This window comes from Chiroxiphia lanceolata, chromosome 19 (genome assembly GCF_009829145.1).
Source record: "Chiroxiphia lanceolata isolate bChiLan1 chromosome 19, bChiLan1.pri, whole genome shotgun sequence".
Taxonomy (NCBI): domain Eukaryota; kingdom Metazoa; phylum Chordata; class Aves; order Passeriformes; family Pipridae; genus Chiroxiphia; species Chiroxiphia lanceolata.
Window position 1 is genome coordinate 1,301,908 of NC_045655.1, and position 18,344 is coordinate 1,320,251.

Genomic DNA, 18,344 nt, shown 5'->3' on the forward strand with positions numbered 1-18,344 from the left:
GTGGAGTCTTCATCCTTGGAGACATCCAAAACCCACCTGAGTGTGTTGCTGGGCTTCCCGTGCTGCCTGACCCAGCTTTGAGCAGAGGGTGAGCACTGGGTGATCTCAGACGTGTCTCCAGCCCCAGGGATTCTGTGATCTCTGCTTTCCCACTGCCAAGTTAGTCAGCAATGTGGTTTCTCTGATGTATGTTGTCTCCTCTGTGTAGGGAGGAAGGAGTTTTGCACACTGAGCTGTGAGTTAGAACAAGCTCTGTCTGCTCCGTTTCCCTCCCTGTGACACTCCAGAGGTTTTTGCTAAGCCAGTGGCCACCACAGTCCCCAAATGGTGTTTATCAGCCTAATGGAGAGACATGAGATGTGTTTACACATGTACAGATGCGTGTCTGGATGCACTGGTGCAGGGACAGGTTCAGATGTTAGATATTCCCAGTTTAATTGTAGTCTTCATCCATTAGCCCAAATGTCACTTCCTTCTCATTGTGATCGAGTTAATTTAATTCTTGAGCATCTTCCCATTTTCATAGGTTGCTGCTTCACTGAGTCAGGTTCGTGGACTAAATTGAATCACAGTGAGCTCCTGGAGCAAAACTGTGGGAGATTCAGACACTGACAGGGCCCTTCTTACTGAATCATAAATCACGGAATCCCAGAGTGGCTGGGCTTGAAAAGGACCTCTGGAGATCATCTGGTCCAACCCCTCTGCTCAAGCAGGGTCACCTGGAGCAGGTTGCACAGGATCACACCCAGGTGGGTTTGGAATATCCTCACGGAAGGAGGCCCCGCAGCCTCTCTGGGCAGCTGTTCCAGGGCTCTGTCACCCTCCAAGTAAAGAAGTTTTCCCTCATGTTCAGATGGATCCTCCTGTGTGTCAGTCTGTGCCTGTTGCCCCTTGTCCTGTTGCTGGGCACCACTGAAATCAGTCTGGTCCATCCTCTTGACACCCACCCTTGAGGTGTTTGTAAGACCTCATTGCTAAGATCTGCTCTCAGGGGTCTCTTCTCCAGGCTGAAGTACTTCAGCTCCCTCAGCCTTTCCTCAGCAGAGAGATCCTCCAGTCCCCTCATCATCTTTGTAGCCCTCACTGGACCCTCTCCAGTGGTTCCTTTTCTTTCTAGAACTGGGGAGCCCAGAACTGGACCCAGCACTCCAGGTGCAGAGCAGAGGGGCAGGATCCCCTCCCTTCCTCCTGCCCCCCAGGATCCCACTGGCCTCTTGGTCCTCAGGGCTCACTGCTGGCTCAGGGACAGCTGATTGTCCCTCAGGACCCTCAGGTCCTTCTCCTCAGAGCTGTTCTCCAGCAGCCCCCCCCAGCCTGGGGTTATTCTGTGCTGCTTTGTTGTCCTGTGTGAGATCCATTGTCTATTCCAAGCACACACAGGCAATTGGCACCAAGCCTCTACTTCAGTAAAACCGGACTCATTTTCCTTCCAGACACATTTCTGGATCAGTCTAAAAGGAGAAATACACACTCTGCCTCCAGTTCTCATTCATGATTTTTGGATAAATGCTCGGATCACAGAATCATTAGTGTTGAAAGAGACCTTCAGAATCATCCAGCCCAACCATCAAACCAGCACCATCATAGTCACCCCTAAACCATGTCCCCAAATGCCACATCCAGACTCCTCATGTACACTTCCAGAGACAGTGACTCTACCACCTCCCTGGACAACTTATTCCAATGTCTGACCTCTCTTTCAATGATTTTCCCCCCCCCTAATATCTAATGTGAACCTCCCTGGCACAGTGTAAGGCCATTTCCTTCCATCTCCTCTGACTGCCCTCTCCTGTCTGACTGCCAAGTTCACTGACCTCCTGTTTCCCCTACGTCTTACCAGCCTCTCATTAGCTCCTCATCCTCCTCTGTTCACTCAGCCAGGCACCATTTAATCTCTTTGTACCTGAATTTTCTCTGCCATCATCCCCGGACCATGTCTGTACTTACCACTCAAACACGTGATGTGTGGGGCTGGACTTCAGGTGTCTGTCCTGTCTCATTGTCAGCACCTGGTGTTGGATGAAGAGGTCTGGCTCTCCCTGGCAGTTCAGGAGTGAGGAAAGGCTATGTACAAATCCTGAGAGCAATGAAGTTAAATTTTACGATCATAGGACATCCTGAGTTGGAAGGGACCCACAAAAATCATTGAGTCCAACTCCTGGCCACCCCAGGACACCCCAATAAACATCTCAAATAGTGAAGAAATTAGCCCAGGAATAGTCCTGGACACTTTTAATTTCATGTCACCAACATTACGGTATGTCTGTGCTAAAAAAATATGCAAAATATAATTTACTTCATTCCAAAACTTGTCTTAACAATCAGGTGCTTGTTCTAATGCTGGAAGGGCTGTGAAGGCTTCAGAGCAGCCTCTTTGAGTTTTGTTTTCTGTTCCCTTTCTCCGCTTGCATCTGCCTTCTGTGTGCCTTGAAAGAGTCCTGGATCAGCCTCAATTTCTGGCCCGAGAGGGCTGGGTTGCGCTGTGGGGGAGGGACAGCAGAGCTGTGGGTGTGTACAGATCCTGAGAGCTGGGAACTTAAATCTTGGGATCAGAGAACAGCCTGAGCTAGAAGGGACCCACAAGGATCACTGAGTCCAACTCCTGGCCCTGCACAGGCCCATCCCCAAGAGTCACCCCCTGTGCCCCAGAGGATCAGCCAAACCCTCCTGCAGCTCTGGCAGCCTTGGGGCTGTGCCCACTGTCCTGGGGAGCCTGGGCAGTGCCCAACCAGCCTCTGGGGGAAGAACCTTTGGCTGAGATCCAACCTGAGCCTGCCCTGACACAGCTCCAGCCATTCCCTGCCTGCTGTCCCTGCTCACATGGAGCAGAGAGGGAGCTGCCCCTCAGGAGGAGCTGCAGACCCCAAGGAGCTCTGCCCTCAGTCTCCTCTTGGATGAACAAGACAAGCTGCTACAGCACAGCCTTACTGGGGGGCCAGTGGTGGCCCAGGAAGATCCTGATGTCTGATAGAGATGTAAAGCCCCAGTGATGCTGTAGTGACTTCACTCAGCATTAGCAGGGCCTGTGCAGCTGCTGTGTCCTACTGGTGAAATCACGTGGGGAGTTGTGGAGGAAACACATTGAACAGATTGAATAGAGTCACAGTTTTTAGCACACAAAAGGCAGAGGCACCCTGCTCTTAATTAAGGCATCCTGCTTTAATTGCTTGGTGGCTCAGGCAGTGAGCAGGAAAGTGACCCTGTTTGGAGGTGGCAGCACTAATTAGTTTGGCCCAACACAAGTAGATGATGAGGAACTTCATGAGGCCCAGCAGCACAAAAGGAATAGAGAGTGTGTTCAGAGGAGAGGCTGAAGGCTCAGTTAATAGTACTTGCTCTTGTGGGGCTGTTCTTCCCCCTGACTGGGGAGGGACAGGGACTTTTTATACAAGCAGACAGTGACACGATAAGGGGCCATAGTTTGGAACTGGCAAAGGACAGGGGTAGAGCAGATGGTAGGAAATGGTTTATTCAGAGGGTGGTGAGGCCCTGGCACATGTTGCACAGAGAAGCTGTGGCTGCCCCATCCCTGCAAGTGTCCAAGGCCAGGTTGGACGGGGCTGGAGCAACCTGGGCTGGTGGAAGGTGTCCCTGCCCATGCCAGGAGGTGGAATGAGATGATCTTTAAGGTCCCTTCCAACCCAAACCATTCTGTGATCATGTGTGGAGAGGCTCACTGGGGATTGATGGCTCCAGGGAGGGCTCAGGTAGTGCTGACTGCCAGGATCAGGTGTGTCCTTCTCTGTCAGGTGTGTCTTGGAGGCCTCATGGGTGAGGTGAGAAAAAGCCTGGGGGTGCTGTTGCTGAAATCCAGGACTTCCCACAGGTGAGGTGTGATCCCACCCTCCCTCCTGCCCCAGGGGCTCCTTTGGCTGCTGGAACATCTCAGTGAGGGCAGAGCATGTGCCAGACACTGGGCAAATCTTCTGGTGCTGCCACAGCCCTGAGGTGGCCTCTCTGCACGTGGGGTAGCAGCAGGTTTGCTGCTCAGAAATAGGTGGACACCAGGTGTGGTGGAGGGTCTGTGCCTGTCCTGGGGCAGCATTCACAGGATGGAGCTGTTCCTGAGGATGTGTTGGACTCTATGATCCTCGTAGGTCCCTTCTAACTCGGTATATTCTGTGATTCTCATGGATGAGAGCTCACCCCACTGTCAGCAGTAAGTGTGGCCAAGGAAGAGGCTCTGCAGTGCCCAACTCTGCCTCTTTTTGTCCCCCAAACATGCACTGGGAGTGCTGGGCTGGCTCTGGGCTGTACCTGCCTGGCAGATGGATAGAACAGCAGTACCTGTTTCCTGAGAGATCTCACAACAGGATGAGACTTTGAGAAAACAACCAATTCTCATTGCTCCAGGAGGTGGTTTGTGAGCAGGAGGGGAGGAGAGGGGCACTCTCGGACATGGGCAGGGTCCCCAGTACTGCCAGCACAGGGAGGGCAGTCAGTGCTGCTTTATGGATATGTAGTACTATTTCTGATGGTTACCATGGCAACAGTTGCATCCTGTGATATATGTTCTGCTTTGTGAAGTACAAACACACAGAGGTGCTTGGAAGTGAATTTCCAAAGAAAAGCCTCTGGTGTTCCCTTGTTCCTGTACGTGTAGGCCAGCCCAGCTCTTCCCACAGCCCCTCATCCTGTCCCTGCTCCTCATCCTGTCCCTGCTCTCAGTCACTGGGGAAGCACCCCAGGCTGAGGTGCTGTGGGGATGGTCAGTGTGCAGGGGAGGTGTTTCTGGTTGGTTTTTTGCCTTTTTTACAGCAGTATTTGTCCCCCACTCTCCATTTGTACAGCAAGCTAATGAATTTACCACAACCTGTTCCTACCTGCAGCACAATCTGGCCTGGGAAACACCAGGGAGGCCACATCCACAGCCTTCAACATCTGGCTAAGAAAATTTGTACTAAAGCAATGCACCACCCTTGGTGTGTCCTGGGTAAATAAATGTGTCTTCAGGGGGTTCGTGGAAGGAGGAGGATGTGAAGCTGCTGCAGTGTAAAGTGCCCGGGGTGGTAGAGGAGAGTGTAGGGTGAGCAAAAGGAGGTGGACAGGCTGGATTAACCCCTGTTTCTCCTGAATAAGGTCTAGAGGCAGCCCATGGAATTGGTGGGAGGTGGATTCCAAAACAAGCAGGAGAAGGTGGTTCTTTGCTCAGCTGTGATTGGTATTAACACAGCGCTGTCTGTGCTGGATAATTGACACATCACTCAATTACTGTGACAATAGTGTGTGTTGGCATTAGTCATTTTCTCTCAAGTTTTGTTATCTGACTGCTGGGAATTAATTTGCAAGGTTTCCTTCAATCCTGTGGATCCCTTCCCCAACACCTCCATCTGCTTTGGGCAGATATATTCATTTGAATCATGAATTCTTAGTAGCAGCCCTTGTTTTGCTGCACATATTCCTCTTTCTCATCCCTTCTATCACAAAAGGACAGTATATAAATGCACTCAATTATCATTGGACTGGAAATATTCCCTCAGCTGGCTGTTAGCAGGCAGTGATACCAACAAATAATGATCACTGGTGTCATGTCAACACAAGCAAAAGCAATTATTTTTGAGCCATCTAACACCAGAAAAGCAGATGTAGGAAGGAACTACCAATTAGAGATGAGAACACTTAAGGTCGGATATGCAGACTATGATTAAACTGATATTTAATGCACAGGGTTTCTTTTAGTATTTTGTTTAGCTCTCTCCCTGTGTTACTAAATCTCCATGGTGTTTGTAGCACTTTGGTTACAGGTTTCAGTCCACTCCTACTTGATTATTGGACTTGTGTTTTTAGGGAGAGCTGGTTGCCTGGACCCTGGGGAGAACCTCATCTCGTGAAATCCTAAATGCATCAGCCCAGCAGTGGTGCAGCAGAGCTCAGATATAATTGCATTTTCTTTACTGCTCCTCACATGGTCCCCGTTTATGAGAAAACAAGACTTCCCCAGAACATGATCCCTCTGCTCAGGCATCTCCTCCTCATCTCACAGCCCAAACTCCATTTCACCCATATACTGAGAGCACATCCCTGGGTCATCTCAGGAGTGGAGACCGAATTTATGCAATTCTAAATAACAATTATTTTTCCCAGACGTTTGAATCAGATTTGGGGCAACAGAACTGGAGGGAGGAAGGTGTCCATGGCTTTCCCAGACAGAATTCTGTTGACTCACACCCCTTGGTTCATCTCTGAGTGCTGCCCATCCCTCCAGCTTTTTCAAATACTGCCAATAGTCTGTGACAGCGGCCACTGTTCTCTCCCAGCCTGTGCCTAAAGGACCTCAGCTTTTCCTTTCTCCAGTGTTCCTCCTCTTCTCCAGCCCCAGCTGGGATGTCTCCATATGTAGCTCACAAGGGGCACCTGAGCCCTCCGACAGAAAAGCAGCAGAGGGTTTCTGTGTTGCCAGGAAGAGCTCCCTTGGTGTTCTGAGGAACAGAGAACCCCTGCACTGGGGCACCCGAGGTGCTGCCAGCCCAGCTCTCTGCCTGAGATGGGCACACCCACAACCTGGGGGAAAAGGTGTAGAAACAGTAAAAGTGTGCAGTGATGTTGGCACAGGTGCCCAGGGCAGTGCTGGAGTCCCCATCCCTGGAACTGTGCACAAACCACGTGGATATCACACTTGAGGACATGGTTTAGTGTGAACATGGTGGTGGTGCTGGATTGGGGGTTGAATTTGGGGATTTTAAAGGTCTTTTCCAACCTCAACAATTCTGTCATTCTCTGTTTTTCTCTGGGACTTTAAGCTCAGCTCCACTCTGTGATTCTCTCAACTCACAAAACACCCTGAGGCAGTAGATTGGCAGTTTGGGTATGTGTCATATGAAAATATCCTTGCACTTGTTCTTTCAAAGCTTGCAGTCTGCTCTATCCACCCTCCACTCTGCATTTCACCCCCTCCCTCCCCCCTGAGCTCTGCTCTCTCCAAACAGCAGGTGTATATCCACTTAGTGTCTCCTTTTGGGAGAGTTAAACCCTTTTGGAGACAGAGGAGTGAGAACTGGACGCTGTTTTCAAGATGAAGGCCCCCCATGAATTTCTGGAGTGGCAAAATAATGTTTGCAGTTTTATTCTCTGTTCTTTTGCAGGCATTTGGTTGGTTTTGCATTGTTTGATTGTTTTTGCATTGAACTGTTATTTGCAGGAAATAACTGTGAGGACTTAGAGGTCTCTTCCCTGGGTGATAATAGTTAATTCTGAACTCATCAGGGTTGTTGTTTTTCTGAGTGCATTACTTTGCATCTATCACCACTGGATTTCTTCTGAAATGTCACTGCCACTCACTTAGAATGATGGCACCTCTTGCAGTTCTTCACCACCAGGTTTTATTTTGAGGACTTGAAATAACTTTGTCTTATGACTAATTTTGTCAGCTCATTAATCATTCACTCTTTCAGGTGGTTTTTGAATATGGTGAGAAGTTAAAGCTCCATCAGTAGCTCCCCACCCCTGTTATCTGGCTTTTGACTGGTTGGTGGCTTATGAGACCTTCCCTCTTACCTACACTGATAGTGGGAACTGGAAGAGAAATGGCTCATACTGATGAAGATGCAAGCCTGGAGACACATTGGTCCCATGGAGGCAACTCCTCCTCTGAGCAGGCAATGCTTGACACAAATGTGTGACCTGCCTGCTGGAATTCACCTCTCCAGCACCTGCAAAAGTGTTCCCTGGGGACAACCCTCTGTGTTTGTGATGTAACTCAGCCCCACACACCATCACTCACTGCCTGAGGGTCGGGGGGGAGAGAACTGGGGGGAAAAGAGAGGAAACTGTTGGGTTGAGACACAGCCAGTTTAAAAGGGAAAGCAAAAGTCACACAAGCAAAACAAAGAGTTCACTTCCCCCTTCCCGTGGGCTCAGCCATCCCAGGGCTGCCCTGGGCTCCCTCCCACCTGCTGGGGACTGGGGGAGGCAAACCCCATCCATGTGAACATCCCCCTCCTCCTTCCCCCAGCTCCATGTGCTGAGTGTGATTCCCCATGGTCTGGGCCATCCCTGGGGGCAGTTGGGCTCCCCTGTCCCACCTGTGCCCCCCCAGCTCCCTGTGCCCCCCGGGCTGGTCCTGGCAGGGCCGTGTGAGGAGCAGAGCAGCCCTTGGCTGTGTCACAGGGACTGAACCATCCCAGTGTGCCCAGCACTGCTCCAGCACAGCCCCAAACACAGCCCAGACCCGCTGGGGGGAACATCAGCTCTGCCCCAGCCCAGCCCACAAGCTCAGATTTTGATATCCTCAGTTCCGTCATCTAAAATTGTTTGGAACTTTCAGATTCCTGGTCTTTTCCCACTCATCCTGTTTGTGTGTAACTCCTGCTTTATTGGTGCCTGGTGCATCCTGGGGAGTCCTGCAGACCTTCCACATCTGGGATTTTCCCAAGTGGAGACCATCGGCTCCTATAACCTGTTATTATTCATCTTATCAATTTTTCAAAAAAACTCTCCATCTGCTGCTTCTGTTTAAGAGTCTTTTCCAACAACTGAGGGATTGGAGTATCTGTTACATGAGGAGAGGCTGAGAGAGCTGGGATTATTTAACCTCCAAAAGCTGGGGCTCAGAGGGGTTTAAATCCCTCATGACAGGGGAAGTGCAGAAGATGGAGTCAGACAGAGACACTGGACTCAAACTGACATACAGATTTCCCTTAAACTTTTCTCTTTTTCCTTTCCTTTCCTTTCCTTTCCTTTCCTTTCCTTTCCTTTCCTTTCCTTTCCTTTCCTTTCCTTTCCTTTCCTTTCCTTTCCTTTCCTTTCCTTTCCTTTCCTTTCCTTTCCTTTCCTTTCCTTTCCTTTCCTTTCCTTTCCTTTCCTTTCCTTTCCTTTCCTTTCCTTTCCTTTCCTTTCCTTTCCTTTCCTTTCCTTTCCTTTCCTTTCCTTTCCTTTCCTTTCCTTTCCTTTCCTTTCCTTTCCTTTCCTTTCCTTTCCTTTCCTTTCCTTTCCTTTTTCCTATATTTTACTATATTATCTTTATGGTTTTTTTACTGTGAGGATTGTTGAACACTAGCCACATGTTGCCAGACAGGTTGTGGAGATTTCAGCCTTAGGATATCCAAAAACCCAACTGGACACAGTGAGCAACCTCCTCTGGCTGGTCCCACTTGGAGTAGGAGGATGGGATGGATGATCTCCAGGGGCATCTGAGCCTCAGCACTGAGTGATTCCACCGTGTTACACAGGCTGTGAGACCCTCCCCAGGCTCCCCAGGGGCTATTCCTGCAGAGATGGGCTGTTTTGGGGTGGCCTGGCCTTTCATGGGCGCTCCCTGTAGACCTTGATCATCTCGTACTTTTACAGACTCTCTGGTATGTTCCTGGTCTCTGCAAAAGGTTTTATTATTAGCTTTTATGTTTTTGAAATATTGCTTCTTATAACATTTTTTTGCCTTCCCGTGACTGGATTTTGTGCTCTTTTCTGTTTTTCTCATTTGGACAAAACTTCCACTTTTTCTCCTAATAATCTCCATTACTCTACTATTTAACCATGAGAGCTCCTTTCTGGCCCAATTTATAGGTGATATATATTTATTCTTAGCCTCTAAGATGGTTCCTTGATGTAATTTCCTTGCCACCTCCAAGCAGTTCATCTTTCTGGAGTCTGTTTTTAATTCAGGGTTATCAAGTTCCTTGTCCTTTCTTTGGATGGGATAAATCACCACAGTGAACACAGCCAGTTTGGATTATACACCTGACTAAAACAAGGGGAGTTTAGCCCACAAATCCCATCCCTAATATAACAAAAAGCTGTTTTCTTGCCTGAAAACTACTGTTTAGGACTCCGAGGGGAAAAAAATGAGGCTTGTCTTTATCCATTTCACCATCTCCCCACGATGCTGCTTAATTTTCTGAGAGATACATCTAATTAGTTGCATGAATAAATAAATCCTTTATGTGAAAGGTCTTTGTGGAACCACCTGCTTGACTTCTTTGCTGTTGAGGGTCCTCACTGTTATTCTGTTAAAAATGAACAAATGTTTTCATTTGAGCTCAGTGGATGTGGAACAGCTCTGCTTTGTCAGCTGGTATTGCTGTAACAACGAGAGTCTGAGCACTGAGAGCCCAACCAGCCCAGCTGTGACTTGCTACACTGCTGGTGGTTTGTATTGATTATTTTGAATTTAAAAGTGTACTTGATGTAAGTGGATATTTGGGGAACTGCTCACAGGCACTCCTGGGGCGAGTACCCGATTCCAGAGCAGCCTTGGCTGTTCATGGGTGGGATGGATTTAGTGCTGCTCAGGAAATCAAGGGTGTAAATGGGGGAATGATAAAGCCTCCCCTTTGTCCCTGCCAGAACATCCACCTGGTGGCCAAGTGGCTGAGTTCCCTGGAGAAGAAGCTGGAGCAGCACAGCAAGGGTAGCCACCAGGACTTCCGTGTCTTCATCAGCGCAGAGCCAGCACCTTCCCCCGAGAGCCACATCATTCCCCAGGGCATCCTGGAGAACTCCATCAAAATCACCAATGAGGCCCCCACTGGGATGCAGGCAAACCTGCACGGAGCCCTCGACAACTTCAGCCAGGTAGGAGCTCAGGGGCACCAGTGACAGGTCGGCTTGGAGCTGCTGGAGCTGCTGGATCCCCCATGGAGCGTGATGGGGGAAGGCATTGCCCTTCCAGGCAGCAGCTGAGTGAGTCCCTTTGCATCCCATCATGTATCCCAGAGTCACAGAATGTGCTGAGTTGAAGGGACCACAAGAATCATCCAGTCCAACCCTTAGCCCTGCACAGGCCCATCCCCAAGAGTCACCCCCTGTGCCCCAGAGGATCAGCCAAACCCTCCTGCAGCTCTGGCAGCCTTGGGGCTGTGCCCACTGCCCTGGGGAGCCTGGGCAGTGCCCAACCAGCCTCTGGGGGAAGAACCTTTGGCTGAGATCCAACCTGAGCCTGCCCTGACACAGCTCCAGCCATTCCCTGCCTGCTGTCCCTGGTCCCCCCAGAGCAGAGCTCAGTCCCTGCCCCTCCTCTGCCCCTGCCCAGGCACTTGGAACTGCAATGAGGTCTCCCCTCAGTCTCCTCTTCTCCAGCTGAACACACCAAGTGCCCTCAGTGTCCTCACACGCCTTCAAATCCAGGCCCTTCCCCATCCTCCTTCCCTCCTTTGGACACTCTCTAATGGTTCAATCCCTTCCTTCCATTGTGTCCCCCCAAACTGCCCCAATGTTGAGGTGAGGCCACCCCAGGGCAGAGCAGAGCGGGACAATCCCCATCCTGGTGATGCTGGACCTACTGATGGAACTGCAGCTGAGTCTCCTGTGCAGGGGACACGACACTGAATTGTGTGGAAATGATGGAAAATATTCTTGGTGCCCCAGAGGGTTAGATCAGTGTCAGAGCCGTTGGTATGTGGTGATTAAGTGAGCTCTGCTCTGTGGCCTCTCTCGACAGCTCTGGCACCACAGGCAGGAGGCTCTGGGAGCAGCAGGACACAGATCAAACAGGGCTCCCCAGGGAACAGCCCGTGGCCAGGGCAGGCTGGAGCCAGTGTGTGTCACTGCTGGAGCCATCCACGCTCCTGCTGACCTCGTTTACCACATAACACAAAGGCTGAGAGCTGAGCATTCACACTGCTGATGGTTCCTGTCCTGGAGACACAGATACAGCCTCCTGCTGCCCTGAACACTCATTGCCCTCACTCACACACTGCCCTTACCTTGGCACACGCAGCTCTCACAGCAGGACCCCATCTGGTGAACCTCGAGCAACCAGGAGGGTCTGAAGGTGCCCTCAACCCTTGAAGTGCCTTTTTGAAACAGTAGTGCTGAAGTTCTTGCAGCCTCTCCACTCTGCTGATGGCTGTGCCAGGAACACACAGGGCAGGTCTGGCAGGATGGTTTTCTCTTTTGAGAAATCTCTGCTCTTCTGTAACCCCACCTGCAGTGCTGAGTCCAACACAGCTGGAATGAGTCCAGAGGAGGCACTAAATTGATCACAGGGCTGGAGCACCTCTGCTAAGGAGACAGGTTGAAAGAGTTGGAGGTGTTCGGCCTGGAAAAGAGAAGGCTCCAGGGAGACCTTAGAGCCCCTTCCAGTGCCTGAAGAGGCTCCAAGAGAGCTGGAGAGGGACTTGGGACAAGGGCCTGGAGGGATAGGACAAGGGAGAGTGGCTTTAAATTGAAGGAGGGTAGATCTAGATTGGCTATTGGGAAGAAATTGTTCCCTGTGAGGGTGGGGAGGCCCTGGCACAGGTTGCCCAGAGAAGCTGTGGCTGCCCCATCCCTGCAAGTGTCCAAGGCCAGGCTGGATGGGGCTTGGAGCAACCTGGGCTAGTGGAAGGTGTCCCTGCCCATGGCAGGGTGTGGAATAAGATGACGTGTAAGGTCCCTTCTGACTCAAACCATTCTTTGATCCTAATGATTCTCTCCATGCAGCCTCTTGTCATTTGGGACCAGGCAAGAACACTCCAGTCTATTGTAGACCCCAGGCCCTGGTCCATGGGCAGGGAAATGGGGGCAGCTCCCAGCTGATTTTGCACTTGGAGTGGAGGGAATGTCAAGAGCAGCAGCTAACTGTGCTGAGCAGGGGATGGGGAGACACCATGCCAGGATTAATGTCCCTAGTCAGGAGAGATTATTCCATTTTTGTCTACTGTCATTCATCATCTTGAACTCCACAAAATGTCCCAGAGAACAAGGAAGGGGAGAACCTTCACCCCAAGTAACATTTTCATCCTACCTCTGCTCATTTCAATCAGATAGTAATTAGCATTTTCTACATTGCTGGAGTATTATAAAACATCTCTTATCAGAAATCCTGGAGCAAGTGGGTGGGTCCCTTTTACACCTCATTTCCCCGCTTTATACAAATGGATGTTCAAATTTAGCTTTCAGCTGAAAGCTACAAAGGAGCCTCTTTATTCTGTGTGGGGGATATTGTTCCTCTTTGTAGCTGAAGAAAAATACACAACTAAAGAGGGGCCAAATGAGACTGAACTGGATTCTCAGTGTTCATTCAGGCAGTGTCCCTTCATGTCTGGGGATGGTTCCTAAAATGAGGAAGTGCTCTGCACATATTTGAAGCAGTTCCCCTGTTCATTTTCAGTGATTAAATGACTCAGGCTCCTGCCCCTCCATCTCCTGGGCAAGGTGCCACAGTCCCAGGCCCAGTGCTGGCCCCCTTGCCCACTGTGATGACACAGAGCTCTTCAAGTGAGTCCAGATGAGGCCACCAAGATGCTCCAAGGGCTGGAGCAGCTCTGCTGTGAGGAAAGGCTGAGAGAATTGGGATTGCTCAGCGTGGAGCAGAGAAGGCTCCAGGGTGACTTAATTGTGGCCTTCCAGTACCTGAAGGGTCTCCAAGAGAGCTTGAGGGGGATTTTTTGCAAGGGCATGCAGTGATAGAACAAGGGGGGATGGCTCCAAACTGCCAAGGGGCAGGGTTAGATGGGATATTGGGAAGAAATTCTTCCCTGTGAGGGTGGTGAGGCCAGTGTCCAAGGCCAGGTTGGATGAGGCTTGGAGCAACCTGGTCTAGTGACCGGGAAGATGTCCCTGCCCGTGGCAGGGGGTGGGATGAGATGAGCTTTAAAGGTCCTTTCCAACCCAAACCACTCTGGGATTCTGGGATTCTCTCTCCATCTCTCTGGGGAGGGATGTTGAGCACATGCAGGTGATGGGGCATTGAGTGGGTGCACGTGTCCTTCCCTTCTCTACTGTTAATGTCTGTTTCTGTGCAAAGCCACTCTGAGCTGGAAATAGTAAATATTAATTCCGAAAATATTCATTAGAATTTGCCAATAAATTTGCAATGTAAATCCACTGACTTCAAAAATTAACACATGTGTGTATTATGCAAATATGAACTGGAGGAAAAATTGATTGGCCTCTTCTTCCAGGTAGGAAGCCATAGGACCAGCGAAATGGCAACAAGCTGCACCAGGGGAGGTCCAGGTTGGATACTGGGAAAAATTTCTTCTCTGGAAGCGTGGTTAAACATTGGAACAAGCTGGGCAGGGAGGTGGTGGAGTCACCATCCCTGGGAATGTTCAAGTAGTGGCACTTCATGATGTGGTTTAGTGGGCATAGAGGTGTTGGTCAAAGGTTGGACTTGATCTCAGAGCTCTTTTCCAACCTTGATGATTCTGTGATTCATCCCTGTCCAAAGTTGGATGTATCTGGAGGCCCTGAGGCTGAGAGCAGTGGCTCTGCCTGTATTGCAGGACACCCTGGAGATGTGCAGCCACGAGAAGGAGTTCAGGAGCATCCTGTTTGCCCTGTGCTATTTCCATGCCGTGGTGGCCGAGCGGCGCAGGTTCGGCCCCCAGGGCTGGAACCGCCCGTACCCCTTCAGCAGCGGGGACCTGACCATCTCTGTGACTGTGCTGCACAACTACCTGCAGGCCAGCTCCAAGGTGGGTGCTTCACTGGGGCTCTGAACCACTGGGGATATGGCTTGTGCTGAAGCTCCTGGGAAATCTCCTGAAATACCATTTCCTTGGGATCTTTGGTTTTGCTGTGCCTTTGTGGGAAGATGAGAGGCCTCGGTGCCACTCGTGCCTGTAGAAGCTTAGAAATCACAGCAAACAGTGCCTGTGGTCTTTATTCATTGAAAAGAACAGTGATCTTTGGTTTAACAGAGCTTAGAGTAAATTTGCATTTCAGTGGGGAACTGCAGGAAATCTCTGCTGTGATCCAGTTCTCCTTGGGCAGAGTTTAACTACTACCTGATGTTTGTTCACTGAGAAAATTGAAGCAGTGAGGTTGAAGCACTGAGTGTACAGGTCAGTGCTGGAACCTGCAGCCCAGCACTGGCCTCTGGAGCTCTGGCTCTCTGACCTCCTGCATGTTTCCTAAAATGAGAATCTGTCTGTCCTTCCTGCTCTCCCTGTTCATCCTCAGGTGCCCTATGACGACCTGCGCTACCTTGTGGGTGAGATCATGTATGGGGGTCACATCACAGATGACTGGGACAGGAGGCTTTGCAAAACCTATTTGGAAGAATTTATTAAACCAGAAATGCTGGAGGGAGAACTTCTCCTTGCTCCAGGATTCCCCCTCCCAGGGAACATGGACTACAATGGCTATCACCAGGTAAGCTCTTTGTTTTCTGGCATTATTTACACACCTAAATGTAATGTGTTCCATAACTGCTCTATAATCTGCCTTAGGAGGCAGGAACAGGGCTGCAGTGTTTCTGCACACCTTTGTTATCTCCCATTATGTTCTGTTTCTGTAGATGTCTCAGCATTTCCTTGGATGACCCAGTCTAGTGGTAATTTGCCACTTCATCATGGGCTCATTCTGTTCATGCATGAATAGAGCAACTGTATTGGTGCTTGAGACTTGAGCAGGGCTCCTGGAAAATTACATCCACATACTGTTTGCTAAAATGGCCCCTTCAAGCTTCTTTTATCATCAGTTTTGATGAGAATCACTGATGGTTCTTGTTGATCTACTTACTGATCTCATCTGTTCTTTGTACACAAATGCAGTAGCGGAGAGAGCCGTATTAGGCTGGGTTTGTTCATAAAACTTAACTACTGGAAGCTTAATTTCCATGAGAGATCTCAGGATATTGATGCTCAAGTGCACAGCAGATAATTGCTAGAGAAGGTCCAGCCTGAGATATAGAGCCAAGCCAAACTTCAGCAATTACTGAATTTTGCCAGCAGGAGTAGAAGCAGTTCTGTAAACAAACATACTCTCCTTCTTCCATCAGTTCACTGGTGTTTCAGCCCCAAGCAGAGCTGCCCAGCCTGGGCTGACCTGGGGGGGATGATTCCAGTGCTGTGAGCTCTGCAGGCAAAGTGCCCTGGGCTCTGTATCCAACCTGAACCTGAATGTCTCCGTATCTCACATAAACCTGAATGTGTCTGTATTTAACCTGGACCTGAATATTTCTGTATCTTATCTGAACTTGGATGGCTCTGTATCCAACCTGGACCTGAATATTTCTGTATCTTATCTGAACTTGAATGGCTCTGTATCCATCCTGGACCTGACTGTCCCTGTGTCTCACCTGACCGTGGCTCTGTGTCTAACCTGGACCTGACTGTGTCTCTGCAGTACGTAGATGAAGCCCTGCCTCCAGAGTCTCCATACCTGTATGGGCTCCATCCCAACGCTGAGCTTGGCTTCCTCACACAGAGCTCGGAGCAGCTCCTGCACACGCTGTTGGAGCTGCAGCCCCGCGACAGCAGCACTGGAGAAGGAGGAGTGGGGACCAGGGAGGAAACGGTGAGAGGGGCACAGGATCCCATCCCTGTCCCATCCCTCAGTCCTGCACAGCTCAGGCTGTCTCACAGCTGCTCATTGGACTGTGTTCTGCCTGTGCTGGGTACAAACCCAGCCTAAAGCCTCGTTTTATGCAGGACATCACCACAGTAGGGTGTAATTGGAGTATTGGCAGTAATAGGACAGTGGCTTTTAATTACCCCTTGCCCTGCGGTGCCTTCATTATCATCCTCGGAAGGTGTTGCAAATAAACCTTGTGTGGCCTCCACTGATCTCTGAGCCACCAGTCTCTGTGCACCCCTGTGTGTCTGGCATAACAGGCTCCTGAGTGCACAGTCTGCCACCTAAATGTGCCACCCAGAGCTCAGCCCAACTCTTACTGCTGCCACCATGTCCCACCCAGCTCCCAGGCTCCCAGGAACCTTGTAATTCCTTATTTCCAGCTGAACCCCTTTGCTGTGCCTATGTACCAGGCTGATCTTCCTCTGGAAACTCAGAGCTCATCAAAACACAGCCCAAGCATTCCCACCAGGATCAGAAATCAGCCAACACATGCTCAGGTTTTTATTTCTGCAGTCTTAAGGCCCCAGCTCTGTGTTCAAGCTTTGCAAATTGATGAGTAGCTAATGGGAAGCTTATATGAAGCCTGTGTTTTCACACATCTTTCTTTTGCCTTGGTGTGGGGCTGGGGAACTGACTGCCTTCCACTGAGGGGCTCTTAGAAGTGCCCAGTATGTTCAATTTTTGGTTCATACTGGAATTTGAGGGGACAGTAATAATCCAGAGGTAGCAAAGCCAAAGGAGATGCTCAGAGGTAGCAGATGTGGCTGCCTGTTCTCCCATTGTGTTTGCTATTGAAATGCAGTTAAACTGCTCGGCCACAGAAGCAAACTGATCAGTGAGTGCCCCAGCAGTGCTGTCACAGGGCCTGGCCACTCTGCAAACCCCTGGTGACACTCAAGAAGACCCTCACAGGAGCACAGGAGTCCTCATGTCTCTGTCTGGGAATAAAATCTGCCTGAGAGCAGCTGGAGTGTGGCCTCACTGCCCGTGTTGTATCTGGGGGATGCTCCCACTGCTCATTTTCTTCCCAGGGTGATCTCTGTCATGATCTGAGCTGTAACTGCACTGCCTGTGTCCACTTGGTCCTTGGATGAGAGGGAGTTAAGTGTTGTCTCAGCTCCTCCCCTGGAGGATATCCAGCCCTGCTTCGGCTGAGGTGTTTTTTAGGGAGCTTCCAGGGAAACTGTGTGCCTGTCGTTTTCCTGAGGCTCTGACAAGTCCAGTTACTCCCACAGGTTTCTGAGGCCACATTACAGCAAACGAGCTGTAATTGTTGTGAAGGAATCAGAGCCAAAGGGATTTGCAGGGGAATTTCAAATTAGAGGATATTTCTGTACTGCACCCGAGCTGCAGCTGAAGAGCTTTTCCAGCAGAGCTTTGCTTCAGCTACCTGTGTGTTGGAACAACAGCCCACACATCAGTGCTGCTGACGTGAGTGGGGAGGGTTTGGGGGAGCAGCAACAGGAGGAAATTGGAGTACAGAGTCCAAAATAGGACTGGTGGTGGCCATGGCAATGAAATGCCCCTGGCTGCCTCTGCAGTTGGCACTGGCCCCCACAAACCAGATTTCTGATGTTGGATCATTGAGTTGTAACTGTGTTATGTGCTCCTGAAAAATCCCCAGGAAGCAGGAGTCTTGCTCAGGTTCCAGCACAGCAGTAAAGCAAAGAAATGTGTGAGACTTCCACAGCAAGATGTCTAATGTTCCACAGAAACCTGGGAAATACAGCTGATCCCATGGAGATGAGGGGCTTCATGCCTCCCTATCAGCCAGAAAGGGGTTTGTCTATTTTATTTAATCCTTTAGACACTGGAAACATCCTGTTACATTGGAGATTTCCCTGTTTTGTACTTAGAGTTCCAAAGAAGCTGTGATGGTGACCAGAAAATAATCTTGTTTCATTATGCTTTTCTTCCATGGCTCCATTAGTCCAGAATGCCAAAGTCAGCTTAAAATTCAATTTTCTATAATCACCTCCCTATATCAATAAACCAGAGCAAACTAACTCATAAGCTCCATTGTCCTGAGGCTCAGCTGAGGCTACAGTCCCATTTGTCTCCTTGTGTTGAGTTTGACTTAAGGAGAAATAAGAGAAGCTTGAAAGCCAAGCACAGAAGAGGCT

General features: G+C 50.0%; 1 protein-coding gene across 1 annotated transcript in view; it reads left to right on the forward strand.

The window, feature by feature from the left end:
* The window catches only part of DNAH9 (dynein axonemal heavy chain 9), a 185,833-nt gene that overhangs the window by 151,778 nt on the left and 15,711 nt on the right, over positions 1-18,344 (forward strand). Inside the window, 4 exon segments of the mRNA XM_032706809.1 lie at positions 10,282-10,509; positions 14,145-14,336; positions 14,824-15,015; positions 15,991-16,161. Coding sequence (XP_032562700.1) covers positions 10,282-10,509; positions 14,145-14,336; positions 14,824-15,015; positions 15,991-16,161 — 783 coding nt within the window.